We start from the raw sequence: 19,034 nt of genomic DNA, 5'->3' as shown, positions 1-19,034 counted from the left end.
TCATCTATTTTTTTCCTGTTTGACATGTCCGTCGCAGCGCGTCTATTTTTCCCGTTTGATAGGTCTGTCGCAACGTGCGATTAATTATTTTTTTCTCGGTTTTACACACAGGCTCGTGGTCATGTGAGAAACATTCGCTTTTCATCTAACATGATATATAACTAATGAATCTCCGCCGCATTGTGGCGAGTGGTAATTCTAGTATATAAAATGACAAAATATATCGTGTGGAAAGTTACTAACGACCTACCTTAAACAATTCCAGTTTACTATTTTATAAAACTAAAACACCGAAGGTAGTGGTGGATTAATATTTATATTTTCATCAGATTTTATTACCAGTGGAAAGAAACATTACATTACATATGAGCTGCGACAATAATAATAAACTCTGATCGAAGATCTGTAACAATGGAGATCTTCATCTTCTTCTTCTTCTTCTCAATCTCAACCACTTAATACTCCAACATTCACACTCACCAATTCTTCACTTCATCAATCAATCATTTTTCCAACCTATTTCACACAATCTCCACATTCAAATATCCCTCGCAAATCTCCAGTTTCATTCAATTCGATTCAATTTTGGTTAAATTCACACCAATTTCTGTAGATTTGAAATTTCGCGCGCTAAATTATTCCGATGATTATTAACTATTCACTCCGAATTGACTTCGTTAGAGCGAAATCGACGAAGGTAGGGTTCGCGAACTTTCCGTTAAGTTGCCGTCAGAACGTGACGTCAGCGTGGTCGAAATTCGTATCAGCCAAGTGGAAGGAGGCTTCATTGAAAACCAGCACTGAAATCAATTCGAATGAAGGTGACGTCAGCAGTTCTGTCTGGTGATTCAAATTGTGTTGTTTATTTGAATGTTATGTTTTGTGAAATACAGGTTCTGTTTGTAATGAAAATTTGAGCAAGGGAGGTAAATCGATGAATATTGTTTGGCATAAATGTTCTGTGGAGAAAATTGATAGGCAGGAGTTGCTGCAGCAAAGAGGTTGTGTGATATGGATTACTGGACTCAGTGGTTCAGGTTAGTTAGTTGATTATACAAGTTAGTTATCAACATAATCAATTTTTCGGTTTTTGAGCTTCTTAAGTTAGATATTGATGAAATAGTGGTTAACCGGGGAGGTTAATTCACTGGTCTCGTCAAGTAGGGTTAATCCCTTCTTTCCGAGGATCGATGGCTGGACCGTCCACTAACCTGTCTCCTGTACAAGGAAACACACCGTTACTCGTAACAAGGAGGAGGGGGTGGGGGGTTGCTCCTTGTTACCACTCTCCGGCGTGAGAATCAGTATTTGCTTGAGAGCAAAGTGTGTGTTTGTAGTAAGTGTGAGAGAGAGCAGATTAGCCTTACCTCAAACCTGGTCCGGGATGGGTATTTATAGCCGAAGAGTGAAGGAGGGTAATTGAGTGGCTAGACTGACAACGCGCAGCCCTTTGCAGGTGTGTCAGAAGCGCAGGTCACGGAAGTGTTGGACGCTTCCTGGGGTGATGCCACGTCCTGTTGTGGCTGTCAGTCTGTGTGCCACCTTTGCATACATGTGGGCTGGACAACTGACTGTTGTCAATGCCACTTGCTGGTTTGGACAGTTAAGTCAAAGTGTCAGTCCCACTTGTGTCGACGATAGGATGCGGTGCTGGGCCGCATCGCTATGTGCGGCAACAGCGGTTGTTACCGCATCCCTTGTTGTGACGAAAACAGCCGTTTCCATACACAAGGTAAGTCTTCTCATTAGTAGACCGATTGGAACGGTCAACTGGGTTCGCGCGTGCCCGCACGGACGCAGATAAGTCCTTGTTGGTGGGAGTACTCGAGCTGGGTGATGGTCACTCGTGTCCGGCTTGGCGCGAGATTTGATACCATACCCCTTCAGATATATTTGGTTGATGATGATTAATTTTGAGCTTAAGTTATGATGTTTGTTGCGTTGTTTTAGAAATCGGTTTATGTTGAGAACTGCGAGAACGGCATTGTGAACTAAGATTATGAGGTTCATAGGGACACATTTTACTAGAATAGTTTTATGTTGAGAATTAGAGATATGCAAGAACTGCATAAAGCAAGTGTACCTAGCAAAATGATGGTTTAATGAGATAGTGGTGTAGGTATCTTAAAGCAAAAGGTACAAGCGAATTATGTGATTCTCGTGTATCTAAATATATTCTTGGTTCTGAAGTGAATGCATATACAGTGTCCTAGTTAATCTATATATGGTTTTAGTATATGCAACTTCCAATTTCATCATGAAAAAACTTAACATTTTTAAATCTTGTTTATATAATTAACCAACTATCGAATTGTAACTGCATTACTGCAACTTCAGGTAAAAGCACATTGGCTTGTGCATTAACACGCGCTTTGCATTCGCGAGGGAAGCTGACATACGTCCTTGACGGTGATAATATCAGGCATGGTCTCAACAGTGATCTTACTTTCAAACCACAAGATCGCGCAGAGAATATAAGAAGAATCGGTGAGTTCAATAATACTTAAATTTTACTGTGTTGATTGTATAGTAATATATAATTGTGCTATTTTATGAATTTTTAGGAGAAGTTGCAAAGTTGTTCTCGGATGCTGGAGTTATATGCATTGCTAGCGTAATATCTCCCTACAGAAAAGATCGCGATGCTTGTCGATCCATACTTCCAGATGGAGATTTCATTGAGGTAGATTATAATCATCTTATACCTAAAAAATGGACTTTTTTGATGAGTTTTTTTTTTTTTTTTTGCATTTTTATAACGATTAGCATGTAATGTGATTAATAGGTTTTCATGGATATGCCTCTACATGTTTGCGAGGCCCGGGATCCGAAGGGTCTATACAAGCTTGCGCGTGCCGGAAAGATCGAAGGTAATTTATGAAAATTTCAGTTTGTCTTTTGTTATCTGTTTGTTTATTCTAAAGTTTTAAAAGCGACGGTTTACGTTTTATACTATCATCTATGTAGGTTTTACTGGTGTAGATGACCCGTATGAAGCACCCCTAAATTCTGAGGTATGCTTACCTTTAACATTATATGTATCTTTAATTTCAAGCAGAGTAAAATGTCATTTTCGTCCTTGAGGTTTGGCCAGTTTCGCGACTTTCGTCCAAAAGTTTGTTTTTCCGCATCTGGATCCAAAAGGTTTGAAATCTTGCTATTTTCAACCGGCTCGTTAACTCTATTCATTTTTCTCCGTTAACTCAGGCTATTTTCGTCTTTTTTTGTTAACTTGAAGGGCGATTTGGTCTTTTTCACTTTATGTACAAGCATTTTAAATACCCCCGACCGAATCCATTACACTGAATTGCCCTTTAAGTTATAAAAAAAGACGGAACTACCCTTTGCCTAATGGAGAAAAATGGATGGAGTTAACGAGCTGGATGAAAATGGCAAGATTTCAAACCTTTTGGATCCAAATGCGGAAAAACAAACCTTTGGACGAAAATCGCAAAACTGGCCAAACCTCAGGGACAAAAATGGCATTTTACTCAAAGTTAAAATTGAAATGTGCAGATAGTAATACAAATGGAAGGTGAGGTGTGTTCTTCACCTGAGGTTATGGCTGAGAAAGTGGTATGTTATCTGGATGCAAAAGGGTATTTGCAAGCATAACCTTTGATAAAGGTAAGAAATTTCTCATGTGCATATGTTTCAAACACAAACTCATAATAAACTGTCGTGTCTCGAGGAAATTGCTCGTTTCCTTGTTCATTTCTGTTGATAATCTCTCAGTTAACCGATCGGTTAACTGGTAGTTAGTGTTCTTGTGTCATTGATTGTTGTGTATGGCTAGATGAAAATAAGGGTCATGATTACAAATGTTGTAAATTAATTAATTATTATGGTACAGAATCCTTTTGAGAATAAGATGAATTATTATGTCCTTAATCCTTATGTTTATCTTTAAGTACATGCATGTTACTCCCACCATGCTGCTAGTATAATTGTATGATCAAGGTAAGAAGCATGGCATGAGATATGTAACACCCCCAAAATTTCACCTGCGGAAACCCCGTGAGGCGTGTTACGCATCAGAGTTCGAGCCACCAATCACATTGAACCAATGATAAATTTTCAAATAAGTCATGACATTATTTTACCAAAATAAGTTGTCAACATAATATTAGTTCTCAAAATTGTGTAGCGGAAGCATGTAATAAGTTGTTTAGCAATTGTTTCATAATAACGCATAAAACCAATGTAATTCAATCTAAGAGCTTCGATCCATGACCACTCCAGCACTCCCAGATAGCAAGCTTCCCCGTTCCAAAATACTTAACGACCTGCGAGCATGTAACACGTGTATCAGACAAAGCTGGCGAGTTCACAGTTTTAGAAAACGTTTGTTACCCGTTGTGTATAAAACCGTTCAATACCCAATGCAAGTAATATTGTTAATATCTCATTTCCAAACACGGACGGCTCCTGAAATACATGACTGCCCTTCCCACGTACTCCTATCTAGTACTGGGCCAGACTGGGTCATTAGTTCACCTCCGTCCTCTACAGGCACGGGGTGAGGGTGCCAAACCTAAGTAGCGCTACTAACTAATACCCGATGAGGGACTTACAAAAGATGATAGGTGAGAATATTAACCAATATACCCGTTTTTACCCAAAGACTTATCCCCCCATGGGATACCCACTGACTGTCCCCAACCACTGGGACGCATGCTCGAATGTAGTGAACTCACCTTGGTTTGCTCGGTAGAATTATTTACTCGTTTAACAACAGTGATTTACCAAGCCCTATGATAGTTACACATAACAGTCAGTTTGCATATCAGCACAACACGTATCATTTCACATTTAATCATCAACTAGTGTACACGAATACAAGTGTTAACATTCATCAGCAGGCATGGCATACCAATTAATCAAGCCCAAACCTGTTATATTTCGGTCAACTGTTATCCTTCGGTCAACAGTTATCCTTCGGTCAACAGTTTTGTTTCGACACACAATTATATTTCGATTCACAGTCATCCTTCGATTCACACATATCTTTCGATCACACCTATCCTTCGATCACACATATCTTTCGATTCACACATAACTTTCGATCACACATATCTTTCGATCATATTGTTATCTTTCGGTCATGCTGTTATGTTGTTTCCATAGTTTAAGCAATATTGTTACAATCACTAATTAATTCGGTTGACCATTATAACTGTTTTCCCTAATTACAATTTTCAATTAACACAATATCAACAAATCAATCAGTAACATATAGATCAAACAAGGCAAGTTTAAGCTATCTTACAGGAACCCTAATCCAAATCAACATGAACAATTCTTAACACGCAACTCTTTCCGTAACCGTCTATCACGAAACAATATTTACGAACATCACATCACTCGAAACCAGCAGGCCATATATGATCATCATACATTAACACAAATAATCATATCCAGTCACATTAACAATCCTAAGTATGAACATATACATGCTAACAAACATCAATCGCTGGTCATGATTCCCACAAATACCAACAAGAACTCGAATTAAGTAAGGATAATGTACTAACCAGAAGATAACACTTATCACAAGAGAGAGCCACGAAGGGGGGGGGGGTCCTTGACTACTGCCGTCGCACAATCAAGAATAAGAAGGCTTCGGTGATAATGTTTAAGTTACTGCCGTTGATGGTTTTTGAGAGGAAGTTAGGGTTTGCAACCAGTATAGTGAATTCCCTAGATAACTTACGTATACATATCAAAAGAAAGGAATGGGCCAAACCGGTTGGGCCTGAGTGGAAAGACTGGGCCGAAAGTTGAGGTCTTGGGTCGAAAGATCTTAGGTCGAAGGATCTCAGGTCGAAAGGTCTCAGCTTGAAAGATCTCCTGTCTTTCGTTCGAAGGATATCCGAAAGATTGTCGAAGGAGCTTATGTCTTACGGTCGAAGGATCTTGGGAATTCGGGTTGTCACATCATCCCCAACTTGAAGAAAATTTCGTCCCGAAATTTGACAAGTAAGTACGAGTGAAGTGACAATCAAGATTGCTGCGGATTTTCCCCAGGTGTTACATCATCCCCAACTTGAAGAGGAATTTCGTCCTGAAATTCACCAGTGATAATCATGGTTGGTTCCACCTCTTGAACCATTGAGGGTATTGAAGTTTCAACGGATCCTTACATTCCTATGCAAACTTCGGTCCACGTATTGAGGTTTAACAAATCCACACTATTGTCATACAACTTATGCTAGCGGACCTTGACTCCTTAGTCCGTGTTTTCGATAGGTTCTCTGATAAATACAACCGTTCCGATGACTTCAGATTTCGACAAAGGTATCATAAGGGTTTCATCAGGCAACACAGTCTCACATCCATGTCATACATACTATTACGACTGTTATCCCACCCCATCAATTAGTCCGGGTTTGTGAGCCATGTCACAGTTTCATTCTAGTAATTCGAATGTTCCCACGCGTCGAAAACTAAGATTACCATGTTTACTATAGTGTACTGCACTCTCCTGGGGTGACACTTTCGATCATGACACGTTCGTCCCCATCAAACTCCCAGAGTTTCTTAAGCTCATCAGTTTTCCCTAACAGTTACGCATTGCTATCCAACAATTCCGATCTAAACAATCTTCAAGAGTTTTGAGCTCAAGTCCTGAACCTGTGATTAGGTTATCACTCACCTTCATTCAACAAGGAGATTAGCGTTACTGTCCAAGCGATGCCTCAAACAAGGTTATATGCATACTAATACGGTAACAGCTGCTGTAGAACTCACCCAAGGATAAGCGTCCTTCTAGTTCTACTAAAGTTAGCCATACACATGCTCACAGCATGTCCTCGTGAGCAAGGAGGGTTCGCTTACTCTGATCGGTTGCCCCACGGTGATACGAGATGTTCGTGCCTAGACGTAAGCCGAGGATATCGTGTATTGCTTGTCATAAATCAGGTATAGCTCCAATATCAGAAGTAACAGAAGTTGGCACCTCATGCCTGAGAACGCCTCTCTCAGAAGAACACCCACAGCTTGTGAAGACCCGCTAGTTTTCTTGATTGCAAGAGAGTGTGCTGGTTTCGCGAGACAATTGACGATCACCAGGTGATATCGGTTCCGTTCTGAGTTTTAAGTAAACCAGTGACAAATTCATGGTGTTTGTTCTTGTTTCCACATGGGTGTTTCTGGTTACTGCCCCAACAAGTAGGTTTCCGGTGTTCCACTCTAACTTCGCACATGTCCAACATCGTTCGTGTGTAGTGCTATGGGGCCTTCCTGCCCGGTCATTCATACGAGGCTTAAAATCCTAACATCTGCTATCAAGTCCAGACTACTGAAACGTCGGAGTCGGTGTGCCTTGCTCAGTATGAGTTCCATACAGTTGCTGCATAGTGGGATCCACATTTGTTCCATGAGCTAACGAATATCGTCCGCCTTGCCAAAAGTTGCTTCTCCATGGCTTGCATGAACCCAGCTTGTGAATTCTCCTCCATCAGGTCTTCACTTCGAACAAGGTGAGTCTGGTCAGGTGGGTTAGGGTGGATAGCGAACTGCAAAGTCATGTACGTTCAGGTCTCACGGTCGTAATCATCCAAGAATTCCATCCAGTGTTCTCATCAACTGATAAAGCTTCTTTCGTAGCCAGGGTACACGGGAGGCCCTTGTGATCGGTCTAAGTAACGCGTTCGGTACCGCCCAAGTAATGCCTCCAAGTGAATCCAGAGATCACGATTCCTACCACCGGTTGTGTGTGTCGTGCTGTTCTTCTTTGTAACTCCATTACGTAAGCCGTCACGTCCTCGTATCGCATTGGCGTGTAACTGGAACTCTGATCCGAACAATCGTGGTATACCACTAGGTCACTTGCACCCTCAGGTAAAGACGATCCTGAGTACGTTGAAGCGTCGGAATTAGAAAGGTGAAAAGACGTTCTCCTGTTCTGTCCCTCACGAACACAACACTCTGCTGCGCTTAAGGAAGTTAAGCTTCGCGATATTTGCAAGTCATGTGATGAACCTACAACAGCATACACTGAAACCAAGAAATGGTTGTACCCTCGAAGGGGTCTTGGGTGCCAAATCAGTTCCTAACAAAATGAATCCTAGCACGATCCACACGTATTCCCACTTCGTTGTTTACATGATCAAATACATACCTCAAGTCTAGATGTTACATTCAACCAGACTTCACACGTAATGACTCTTCCCTCAGGAGCTCCGAGATAAGCTACGGATGTCGTCCATAATGTCCCTTCCCCCTGGGAATGACTCAAAACGTCATCAATAAAGACGGTCGATTCTTGTGGTCCATGAGCTGCTGGTGTGTTGATTATCTCAATGGTCATGGTGCACGAAGTCGCGCTGGCCGTATTGTGTTTGATGTGCTGTTATAAAAGCATTATTCTATTGGACTTCCGTCTAACGATAGTTCATTCGTTAGCCAATCCTCGTATGGAAGCTTGACTCTCGCAACTCGTCGATAAACTTGCCAATACATGGTCGGGCAAACGGTCCCTGGTTGCCACTCTGTTGAGTTCTCGATAATTAGTGCGCGTATGAAATGGTTTATCTCCACGGATATAAATGGGGTTTCCCAAGCGGAAACTAGGTCTGCCAAAACTACTGTCCAACAGTTCTCGAAGTAGCTTATACAGTTATTGCAACCCTCCCGGTGCAAGGCGATAAGAGTATGAGTGTTCGGGGCTTCCTTTAACGTGAGATCACTGTGTTTCCAACTAATAGTTGCGGTAATAGGTCTGAAAGTTCATCTAGTTGCACATTGAGATGGGTCACAACAATTGATGGATCCTCAATCCCATCGCAATTAGCCTGATCATTAGGGTTAGTTGCTATTACAGCAAGGTCATCCTTTCATAGACGCCTTCGGGGCTGTCGTTACTGACATGATGCTAACCTTCTCACTACTCGGGGACTTCAATGCATAAGGTGACGCTAAATTTCTTCCCACAGAGTGCGTCTGAGCGATTTATCTAGTTAATGAGCCATCACTGACTACTGCATCGTAACCACCGAGGATAGTAAAAGTGAGACCGGTGTCGAACGCCTGTCTCCCGTAAGGTCGAGTTTGTGTCCTACTAACATGTGCGGTCGCAGTTGACTTGCCATCAGCCAGTTCCATAACATGTTTGGTTTTGCGAATCATCAGGGTTAAACAGAATTAGGGAGAAGCGATTTACCGCCCAACCAAACCACCATGTTGTTATTGTCCTATCGTTGCCCATATCAATCCCAACTTCCTTTCCGTGAGCACCCCTGCCGGTGCAATTGTTACAGTCACGCGGATTCCTCCCGTTTCGCCATCGCTCTCGTGGTTGTGGTCGTTTTGAATTATCAACGTCCAATACATGCCGAAAACACCTTCATTCCCATACAGTAGGCTACTATTACAAGTACCTGGTTGTCACGAATACTGTTGCTCCAATGTTGGCGTTTGGAGCCGGACGCCACGTTCTTTCACCACAATGTACCACTCTTCGCACTTCGTGCCAAGTTCCAAGATGCTACTCGTTGCGTTGGAATTTACACATCCCACACTAAAATCGGTTGTCATTGCTAAAGTTCAGATTGGTTTGTAACAGCTGACTCCCACGAGTCGCTGACCAGAGTTAAGTTTTAGATTGAAGTCAGTTCGCTGGTGTCCGTTGCTGGTAATCGGGGTCGTCCAAATACTAAAGTCGGTAGGATACCACACTCATCCTTTTGTCCACCATTCCAGCAAGTGAATCGAATTATTCCCAGTGTGTTTCAAGAGTGTTGCAAAAGTGATCGCACTTCGAGGTTTAGGGCGTTAGTGTGTTGGGTCCAAACAAATGAAGATAAGTGAGGAAGGTAATAACCATTCATTCGACGCTACCACATCCAACTCAGGGACGTTCGTACAAGCACCTAACATCCTACACAGTTTGCTAGGCGTTCTGATGGGTGTTCCGGTAATGTTTGTTAGCCTCGAGATTCGTAAAAGTTCGGTGGGAAGTGAAGAATTCGTGTTTCAAAAAGTTTGTGTTCATGTAAGAGTCACTCACTGCTATGCCTCCTATAGGCTGTTGTGTGCCACATTAGTCAAATAACAGTGCGGAACCCCTTTTTCACTTGTTAAGCCTCGCTAGGACTCGCATCGTAGAAGTGAAAAGCCGTGTACACTATATGGGGGTAAGGATGCTTGGTACATTCCGTACCAGCTTGATAGGCTACTAAAGCCTCAGCCACGCGGGTGTTGATTAGGTCGGTCAACTCAGCCTGAGTCATGGTGATGTTGTCACGTCCGTGTCCTCGTTCACTCATGTTTCTTATAGTTGGGAATGAACCGATTTGGAAGTCGAAACAAGATGAGAGTCAAGTATCATACTGATATTTACGTACCACTAAGTTCACACATAGTAGGGCAGAACCCTCCTCACGCTCGATAAGTCTCACTGGGACTTGCATGCACCCCGCGTTATTATTAAGTGTGCACCCCTAATAATAAGGCAATTTGCATGCTTATCTCAGTGCTTCTTAGCTCGCGCTCAAAGTTTCCCCCCCGTTCAAACAACACAACAGATGATGTCACAGGTCTATGGCTCGCATGAGCCGATGTGTGGGGTCACGCTATCAAGTCACTATGGTGCTAATTGTTTCAGTTCATATACGTTGTGAGTGTGTGACTGTTAAACAAGTAATGTATAAGGTGAGAGAGAAGCGAACCTTGCAATCTGGAGCTGAGTGTCATGATCGATTTTCGAAGTTGTTCGGTTATAGTCTGGTTTTATAAAACGTTTTAAAACCTAGTTCACTATAACCAGTGGCTCTGATACCAACTGTAACACCCCCAAAATTTCACCTGCGGAAACCCCGCGAGGCGTGTTACGCATCAGAGTTCGAGCCACCAATCACATTGAACCAATGATAAATTTTCAAATAAGTCATGACATTATTTTACCAAAATAAGTTGTCAACATAATATTAGTTCTCAAAATTGTGTAGCGGAAGCATGTAATAAGTTGTTTAGCAATTGTTTCATAATAACGCATAAAACCAATGTAATTCAATCTAAGAGCTTCGATCCATGACCACTCCAGCACTCCCAGATAGCAAGCTTCCCCGTTCCAAAATACTTAACGACCTGCGAGCATGTAACACGTGTATCAGACAAAGCTGGCGAGTTCACAGTTTTAGAAAACGTTTGTTACCCGTTGTGTATAAAACCGTTCAATACCCAATGCAAGTAATATTGTTAATATCTCATTTCCAAACACGGACGGCTCCTGAAATACATGACTGCCCTTCCCACGTACTCCTATCTAGTACTGGGCCAGACTGGGTCATTAGTTCACCTCCGTCCTCTACAGGCACGGGGTGAGGGTGCCAAACCTAAGTAGCGCTACTAACTAATACCCGATGAGGGACTTACAAAAGATGATAGGTGAGAATATTAACCAATATACCCGTTTTTACCCAAAGACTTATCCCCCCATGGGATACCCACTGACTGTCCCCAACCACTGGGACGCATGCTCGAATGTAGTGAACTCACCTTGGTTTGCTCGGTAGAATTATTTACTCGTTTAACAACAGTGATTTACCAAGCCCTATGATAGTTACACATAACAGTCAGTTTGCATATCAGCACAACACGTATCATTTCACATTTAATCATCAACTAGTGTACACGAATACAAGTGTTAACATTCATCAGCAGGCATGGCATACCAATTAATCAAGCCCAAACCTGTTATATTTCGGTCAACTGTTATCCTTTGGTCAACAGTTATCCTTCGGTCAACAGTTTTGTTTCGACACACAATTATATTTCGATTCACAGTCATCCTTCGATTCACACATATCTTTCGATCACACCTATCCTTCGATCACACATATCTTTCGATTCACACATAACTTTCGATCACACATATCTTTCGATCATATTGTTATCTTTCGGTCATGCTGTTATGTTGTTTCCATAGTTTAAGCAATATTGTTACAATCACTAATTAATTCGGTTGACCATTATAACTGTTTTCCCTAATTACAATTTTCAATTAACACAATATCAACAAATCAATCAGTAACATATAGATCAAACAAGGCAAGTTTAAGCTATCTTACAGGAACCCTAATCCAAATCAACATGAACAATTCTTAACACGCAACTCTTTCCGTAACCGTCTATCACGAAACAATATGTACGAACATCACATCACTCGAAACCAGCAGGCCATATATGATCATCATACATTAACACAAATAATCATATCCAGTCACATTAACAATCCTAAGTATGAACATATACATGCTAACAAACATCAATCGCTGGTCATGATTCCCACAAATACCAACAAGAACTCGAATTAAGTAAGGATAATGTACTAACCAGAAGATAACACTTATCACAAGAGAGAGCCACGAAGGGGAGGGGGGGGGGTCCTTGACTACTGCCGTCGCACAATCAAGAATAAGAAGGCTTCGGTGATAATGTTTAAGTTACTGCCGTTGATGGTTTTTGAGAGGAAGTTAGGGTTTGCAACCAGTATAGTGAATTCCCTAGATAACTTACGTATACATATCAAAAGAAAGGAATGGGCCAAACCGGTTGGGCCTGAGTGGAAAGACTGGGCCGAAAGTTGAGGTCTTGGGTCGAAAGATCTTAGGTCGAAGGATCTCAGGTCGAAAGGTCTCAGCTTGAAAGATCTCCTGTCTTTCGTTCGAAGGATATCCGAAAGATTGTCGAAGGAGCTTATGTCTTACGGTCGAAGGATCTTGGGAATTCGGGTTGTCACAAGATAGGTATGTGTTTTATTTTCGTGAGTGGGGGGATCACCAAACTTGTGGTTGTTCACTTGGTTTTAAAAAGCGAGAGGCGCACAAAAGCGACGAGGTCTAAAAATGAGGCGCAAAGCGTAAAAGCGTTGGACTTTTCGTACTTGAGGCTCAAGAAGATTATATAAATATATATATATATATATATATATATCCCATAGGTTTTTAGCATCTCTTATCCAAAATATAGTTATAACCAAGGTTTATATGATTTTACCTACATGTACAAGCCAAAAAACCTATTGTCCAACACTTTCATGCATAAAAACACCCAAAATACATAAGACGCGTGCCTCAGACCTAAAAAAAAAAAAACCCAAGAAAATGCGCTTTTCTTGCGTTTTGTGGAAAAAGCGCGCCTCAGGTGCCATGAGGCGCTGAGACCTACGCCTTAGTGCGCCTCGCGCCTAGGCGCGCCTCAGGCACGCTTTTTAAAACCCAGGTTGTTCGGTTGGCAACATGGAACGGTGGTCTTGGCATAGTTCGTGTTTGATTTGATTTTCGTATATTTTACGCACATCAATTCCTTAGGTCGTATATGTTATTATTTAGGGATTTTAGTAAACCGTTTTAATTCATGGTTCACAACTTGAAAAATCGGATTTAATGTTACACAAAACTACAAGCGGTTTTGTTAAGTGTCACACCTATGAATGACTCCGATTTGGATGTCAACTATCAACTAATCTAATCAATAAATCATAACGAAAAATGAAGACCAAATATTGTGTTAAAGAATTTGGTTAACCCGATACTGAAGACCAAATATTGTCGATGGTCGCAGGAGTGGGGAGGGCGGCGGTCTTGGAAGTAAACGGAATGAGGGGGGCGACAAAGAAGACTTAGGGGTGAGCGGGAAAGCAAAGGTTTTTATAATTTGTAAATAGTTGTTTTATATAAATGTAATATATTTTCTTAAAACGTGAGTGTTTGGTAGAACTCAAACATGTTACAAAATAAAATTTTATAAAAACCCAAACTTGGAACTTTTAAAACTTAAACCTTAAATGTGTGACTTTGCCAAACGGCATGAACTATTTATGTAATTAACTCTTTTTTTATTTTTAATTTTAGAATTAGTTACGCAGATGAACTTTTAAAACTTAAACCTTAAATGCGTGACTCAACCAACCCGCTCATTTTGGTTTGGCAAACTGATTGAACAAAACCACATACATCTTTAGCAAGTGGTAGAGCCATAATTTTTCTCTGTAGGATTCCGATTTATGTATGTTTATCAAGTTGCTGATCAAAAACAAAAATTAAACAATTAAAAAGCTTAATCATGAAAATTTATTAAGTCAACTATTTTAGCATAGTTTAGATTTTAGAATATATGAATTGACCTGATGAACCTTGCAGAAAATGAATTTATGTATGAATTGACCTGATGAACCTTGCAGAAAATGAATTTATGAAAATGTTCGGATTAGATAAAAGCCCAACCTAAAATATATAAAGAGCCCACAATCAAAAGAGAAAGTGAACAAGAAGAAGCCCAATTAAAAATGTAAAAGTAGCCCAAAAAAATAATAACTAGAATTGTCAGGTATCAGCTTCAAAACTGGGTGATGGAATTCTTTAATCTTGTCACATATTTAAGCTAAGAGGGTTAATGTCAAAATCTACAAGTTAAGGGGCTGTTTGTCAACTTCTGAATGATTAAGTGTTGAACCATTAAGTGCTTAATCAGCAAGAAGTCTGAACTATTAAGAGTCAGTATAATGCTTAACCGTTTAGAGACAAATGTCTGAGCAATTCATATTCAAGGTCTTAACCATTCAAACTCAATATAGGCAAAAGATCAAATACAAATAATCTTAACATATTAAACATACAAATTGAAGGAAAACTCAAAAAGACAAGGTGACATTTTTGTAATTACCAACAACTATCAAAGTTACTATACAAATGTGAACTCAACCAAAAATACCTAAAAAACACAATTTTTTTTTTTAACATTTTTTATTAAAAAATCGCTACATTTTGTTAGCAAAATTTTTTTTTGCTGCTACTAAAAGCAGCGATTTTTTAATAAAAAATGTTAAAAAAATAAAATAATTTGTGTGTGTGTGTGTTTTTTTTTTTTTTTTTTTTTTTTTTTTTTTTTTTTTTTTTTTTAGAGTTTTTGGGAGGTGGGGGGTTAGGTTTTTTTTAGGTTTTTGGGGGTTGGGGGGAGGGGGGTGGTTAAGTTTTTTTAGGTTTTTTTTTTTTTTTTGGGGGGGGGGGGGTAGTTTTTTTTTAGGTTTTTTAGGTATATTTGTAGAGTAACTTTGATGGTTATTGATAATTACAAAAATGTCACCTTGTCTTTTTGAGTTTTCCTTCAATTTGTATGTTTAGTATGTTAAGGTTATTTGTACAAGAACTTTACCCACTCAATATAATGCTTAACTATTTAGAGGTAAATGTCTGAACCATTCAGACATCTGCTCGCGAACAAATAGTTTGAACCATTAAGTGCTGAACTAGTAAGAACCATTAAGAGCTAAACAAACAACCCCTAAATCAACATATATGTTGCATATGAAAAGAAAAATTACAAGGTAACTTGACCTTCTTGGTCGTAACCTAAGTCCACCCCCTGCCTGTAGTTATATCATTTATCTTATAAATATGTTCTTTTTAATCAATTAGTGGGATTTCTCCGTGCTACACGACGGATATTCATATCGTATCGAGTAAAGACCCAAATCGGTTAAAACAAAACACCAAAATACAAGAGTGAACGAGCTCGCTCGACTTACTATTTATTTATACTAAACCAACATTGGCACACAAGAAACTTAAACCACTCAAATAGGAAACTAAATAACTAAATAAAGACTCCATATTTTACCGAAAATTTGACTACATAAATAAAACTTACTAGTTAACCCTTCTAACTATTAAACTATGACAGAATTAGCACAACAATCACCCCCCCTAATCTTGTCGTGGACATACCATCCTTCACAACAACGTTGGTTGCCCATCTTCACGGACCATCTCGATCATTTCCGGATCCAACCCTTCTTTGACTGTAAATTCACCAATCTGTGAAACTCTTTGTGAGTGCATAATGTCTATCACCTCTGTCAGTCGTACATCGTAGCAGAAACAGAAAAAGACAAGATTATAGAATGAAGAATAGAGGAGAGAAGTCCATCCGGACGGATGGAGGAATGTCCATCCGGACGGATGGAGAAAACCTCATCCGGAGGGATGAGGAGAGCTTCATTTAAGTGATGCCTATAAATAGGAGTGTGGTGTGTTTCTTTTACCACTTTGTCATTTGCTACTTTTGGAGACTAAAGATTCTAGAGAGAGAAAGTAGTGATCAAGGAGGTTCGTGGTGTAAACATTTTCAGATTTCTAATAGAATCATCATTATATTTTGTTCTTGTGTTAGATCCACACACGTGCATGGATTCCGCACGCCGTACGTGTTCTTCGCAATCGTTCGGGAGTCAAATTCGATCCTAAAACGCGTTCACAAGTGGTATCAGAGCGGGAGATCGATTGCACGGATCAGAGATACAAGTTATCACAAAATTTCATCAGATTCGGAGTTGAATTTACATCAGATTCGTCACTTTTCTACATCTTCTCATTTTCACACTTTTTGAACTTTAAAAATCAAATTAACAATGATTTTGCGGTTAAAATTGGATAGATTTTTGATATAATGAGCGCAATACTTGTTTTCATAATCCTACAAAATTTTAGAGCTTAATTCTAAGTAAAAAGGTGTTAATTTGAGAAAATTGTGTCCGAAAAATAAAGTTGATCATCGCTGTTACTGTTCATCCGATCGGATGAGGACCAATTAATGTCCATCTGAACCACTAAAAACTCCATCCGGACCACTGTGTTTGGCCATCCGAGCGGATGAGATAATGTTGGTTCATCCGAAGATTTGCAAAGTTCATTCGCCCGTATCGATGTATTAGGTCCATCCGGACCATTAATTTTGAATTAACGTGATTTTGAGGTCCAATAACATTTAATTCTTTCAGGCCCAATAATCTTCAATTTCATTTGATGAAGGTCCAATTAAAAAGAATCATCTGACACAGTGGATTAGCATTCGTTTACTCGGTCCAAATGATAATAGATTATGTTCAGAAACAATCACGTGTGGTCTTATGATTTTGAGAAAATTTATTGGATAATAATTTTGGTTCAATAAAATCATTCGGTGGATAGTGATTTCTTTTTGGTCCAATTATATTCCATCAGACCATTGAGATAATTGGGCCATTCAAATAAAAAAAACTCATCCGAGCCCCTTTGTCCATCCGAGTGAAGTTCAATAGCCCATCCGGACTGGTTAATAGTCAAGTTCATTTGTGAGATATTGTTCATTCACTAGTTGGGTCAAAAGTCCATCCGAAGCTTTATCAAAGGCCCATCTGAACATAAGTATCAAGCAAGTCTATCCGGAGCTTTATCAAAGGCCCATCCGGACATAAGTACATTCGTGTCATTCAAGTTCATCCGAGTTATAGTACATGCGGGCGGAAGTCCATCCAGATCAATTATTTCATACGCTGATTAGGGTTCATCAGGCCCAACAACTCTGTTCGGAAAATAAGTCCATTCAGTGATATTGTCTGTCAGACTCAAATACTATTCAGTGTATTCAAAAGCAAGGCCCATTCGAAAAGAGTTTTATTTGATACTCGGTTCAAGCCATAAAATCTTTTGGAAAGTTGGTTTAAGTGTTTAATTTTTTTACTCAATTGTTTGTTGTATCTGTTTGAAGGTGATATACAAGGTGATATACAAGGCGATATACAAGGCGTGATTCAAAGATGTCAAGCATGGACAAAGAGTTTTACAATACGTTTTACAACGCATTCACGTCCGAAACAACAACTGAAGCAACACCCGGAACAAATCGGTTTCAAAGGTTATTTCAGAGAGTTTGAATCATGATAATGTTTACGGAAACCATCAAAAGCCACCGAAACTATTGAATATCGAAGATTATCACTGGTGGAGTACAAGATCTGAAAATTGGGTGAAAGCGTATGCATATGATAGTTGGATCATGTTAACGTTTGGATATGAAAAACCACGAAACGATCAAAATGTATTACTTATAATTAAACAATTTTCAGAAACTGATAGAAAGACCACTCTAACGAACTAAAAGTGGTAACATTGTTACAACAATCTGTTAGAGAGGACATTTTGTTTTTACTCCAACATGGTGAAACTTCCAAATCGATGTGGGAAGCTTTGAAATTGAAAGCAGAAGGAGGTAAAGATATCAAGAAAAACAAAATTTCTCTGCTGAAAAAGAAATTTGATCTATTTGGCTGCATGAAGGGCGAAACTGTTAGACAAGTGATAGAAAGATTCTGTCATTTGAAAATCGAGATGGGGAGGTTTGGAATCAACAAAGACAGAGAAGAAATTATTGACAAATTGGTTGAGACATTGCCACATGTTGAAGACTGGAAAACGTTTGTGATTGTGTTGAAAAATGATGCCAAGTTTGATGAAATGTCGTTGGATGGTTTGATTGAGAAACTAGAAGGATATGATCTAGAGTTACAAAAACAAAATAAAATGTCTAGTTCTAGTTACCAGCAGAATGTTGATCTATACTTCCGATGAAGTATGCTGCTGAATAACCGGTCACCAAAGGTTGGTACAGCCTTTAGTACTGATAATGCTGGTGAGTCTTCAAAGAACAAATCTTCGGGTTGTGATTCGGGATATCATTCATCATCTTCATCATCCAAAACCAACCCAAGTCAGAACTGGAATGATTCTCCAAATCTAAACCCTGATTTCGCTAAACAGAAAATGAGTTTCTTAGCCTCTATTCTGGAATCCTATGAAGGTTTAATCGCAGGAAAGATTGGCAATCCGAATATGACAAAGGAGGATTACGATCAAGCAGATCCAGAAGAAATGGAGCTTATAGATATCAGGTGGTGTATGGCTAGCGTTATCAAAAGAGCTCAACGGTTCATGGAGATCACTGGAAGAAAGTGTTGGGAAGGCCCTGACATGAAGATAGGTTTCGATAAAGCTAAAATTACGTGTTACAATTGTAAACAAAAGGGGCACTTCAAAAGAGAATGTACCAACAACAAAGCTGATGATAGCGTGAATCCTTTTCATGAGGATTACTACAAAAAGGTCATCTATCATCGCAACAATGAGCAACCATCAAGAACAAATCAAAAGCAGATTGAGGAAGGATCGTCATCAAAAGAGAGAAACAAAACTTATGTGACGTTTCAGGAAGATGAA

At 39.7% G+C, this 19,034-nt stretch overlaps 1 protein-coding gene across 3 annotated transcripts; it reads left to right on the top strand.

Annotated features, from left to right (window-relative positions):
* Positions 1 to 284: 284 nt before the first annotated feature.
* Positions 285 to 17,548, top strand: LOC110895436 (adenylyl-sulfate kinase 1, chloroplastic). Of its 3 annotated transcripts, none has more exons than XM_022142754.2 (8): positions 285 to 821; positions 894 to 1,037; positions 2,338 to 2,487; positions 2,565 to 2,683; positions 2,786 to 2,870; positions 2,968 to 3,014; positions 3,517 to 3,627; positions 17,530 to 17,548. In XM_022142754.2, exons 1-7 carry the CDS (start codon positions 644 to 646, stop codon positions 3,613 to 3,615), a joined length of 822 nt encoding a protein of 273 aa, XP_021998446.1. In that variant the 5' UTR covers positions 285 to 643; the 3' UTR covers positions 3,616 to 3,627; positions 17,530 to 17,548. The 3 variants fall into 3 exon arrangements, with proteins under 3 accessions (XP_021998446.1, XP_021998445.1, XP_021998444.1); XM_022142753.2 differs by lacking the exon at positions 17,530 to 17,548 and adding an exon at positions 13,567 to 13,721; XM_022142752.2 differs by lacking the exon at positions 17,530 to 17,548 and having other exon boundaries at positions 3,517 to 3,891.
* Positions 17,549 to 19,034: the final 1,486 nt, after the last annotated feature.

Source organism: Helianthus annuus, chromosome 12 (genome assembly GCF_002127325.2).
Source record: "Helianthus annuus cultivar XRQ/B chromosome 12, HanXRQr2.0-SUNRISE, whole genome shotgun sequence".
Classification (NCBI taxonomy): domain Eukaryota; kingdom Viridiplantae; phylum Streptophyta; class Magnoliopsida; order Asterales; family Asteraceae; genus Helianthus; species Helianthus annuus.
Note: the sequence above shows the minus strand (reverse complement) of the source record. Positions and strands in the feature narration are given on the sequence as shown.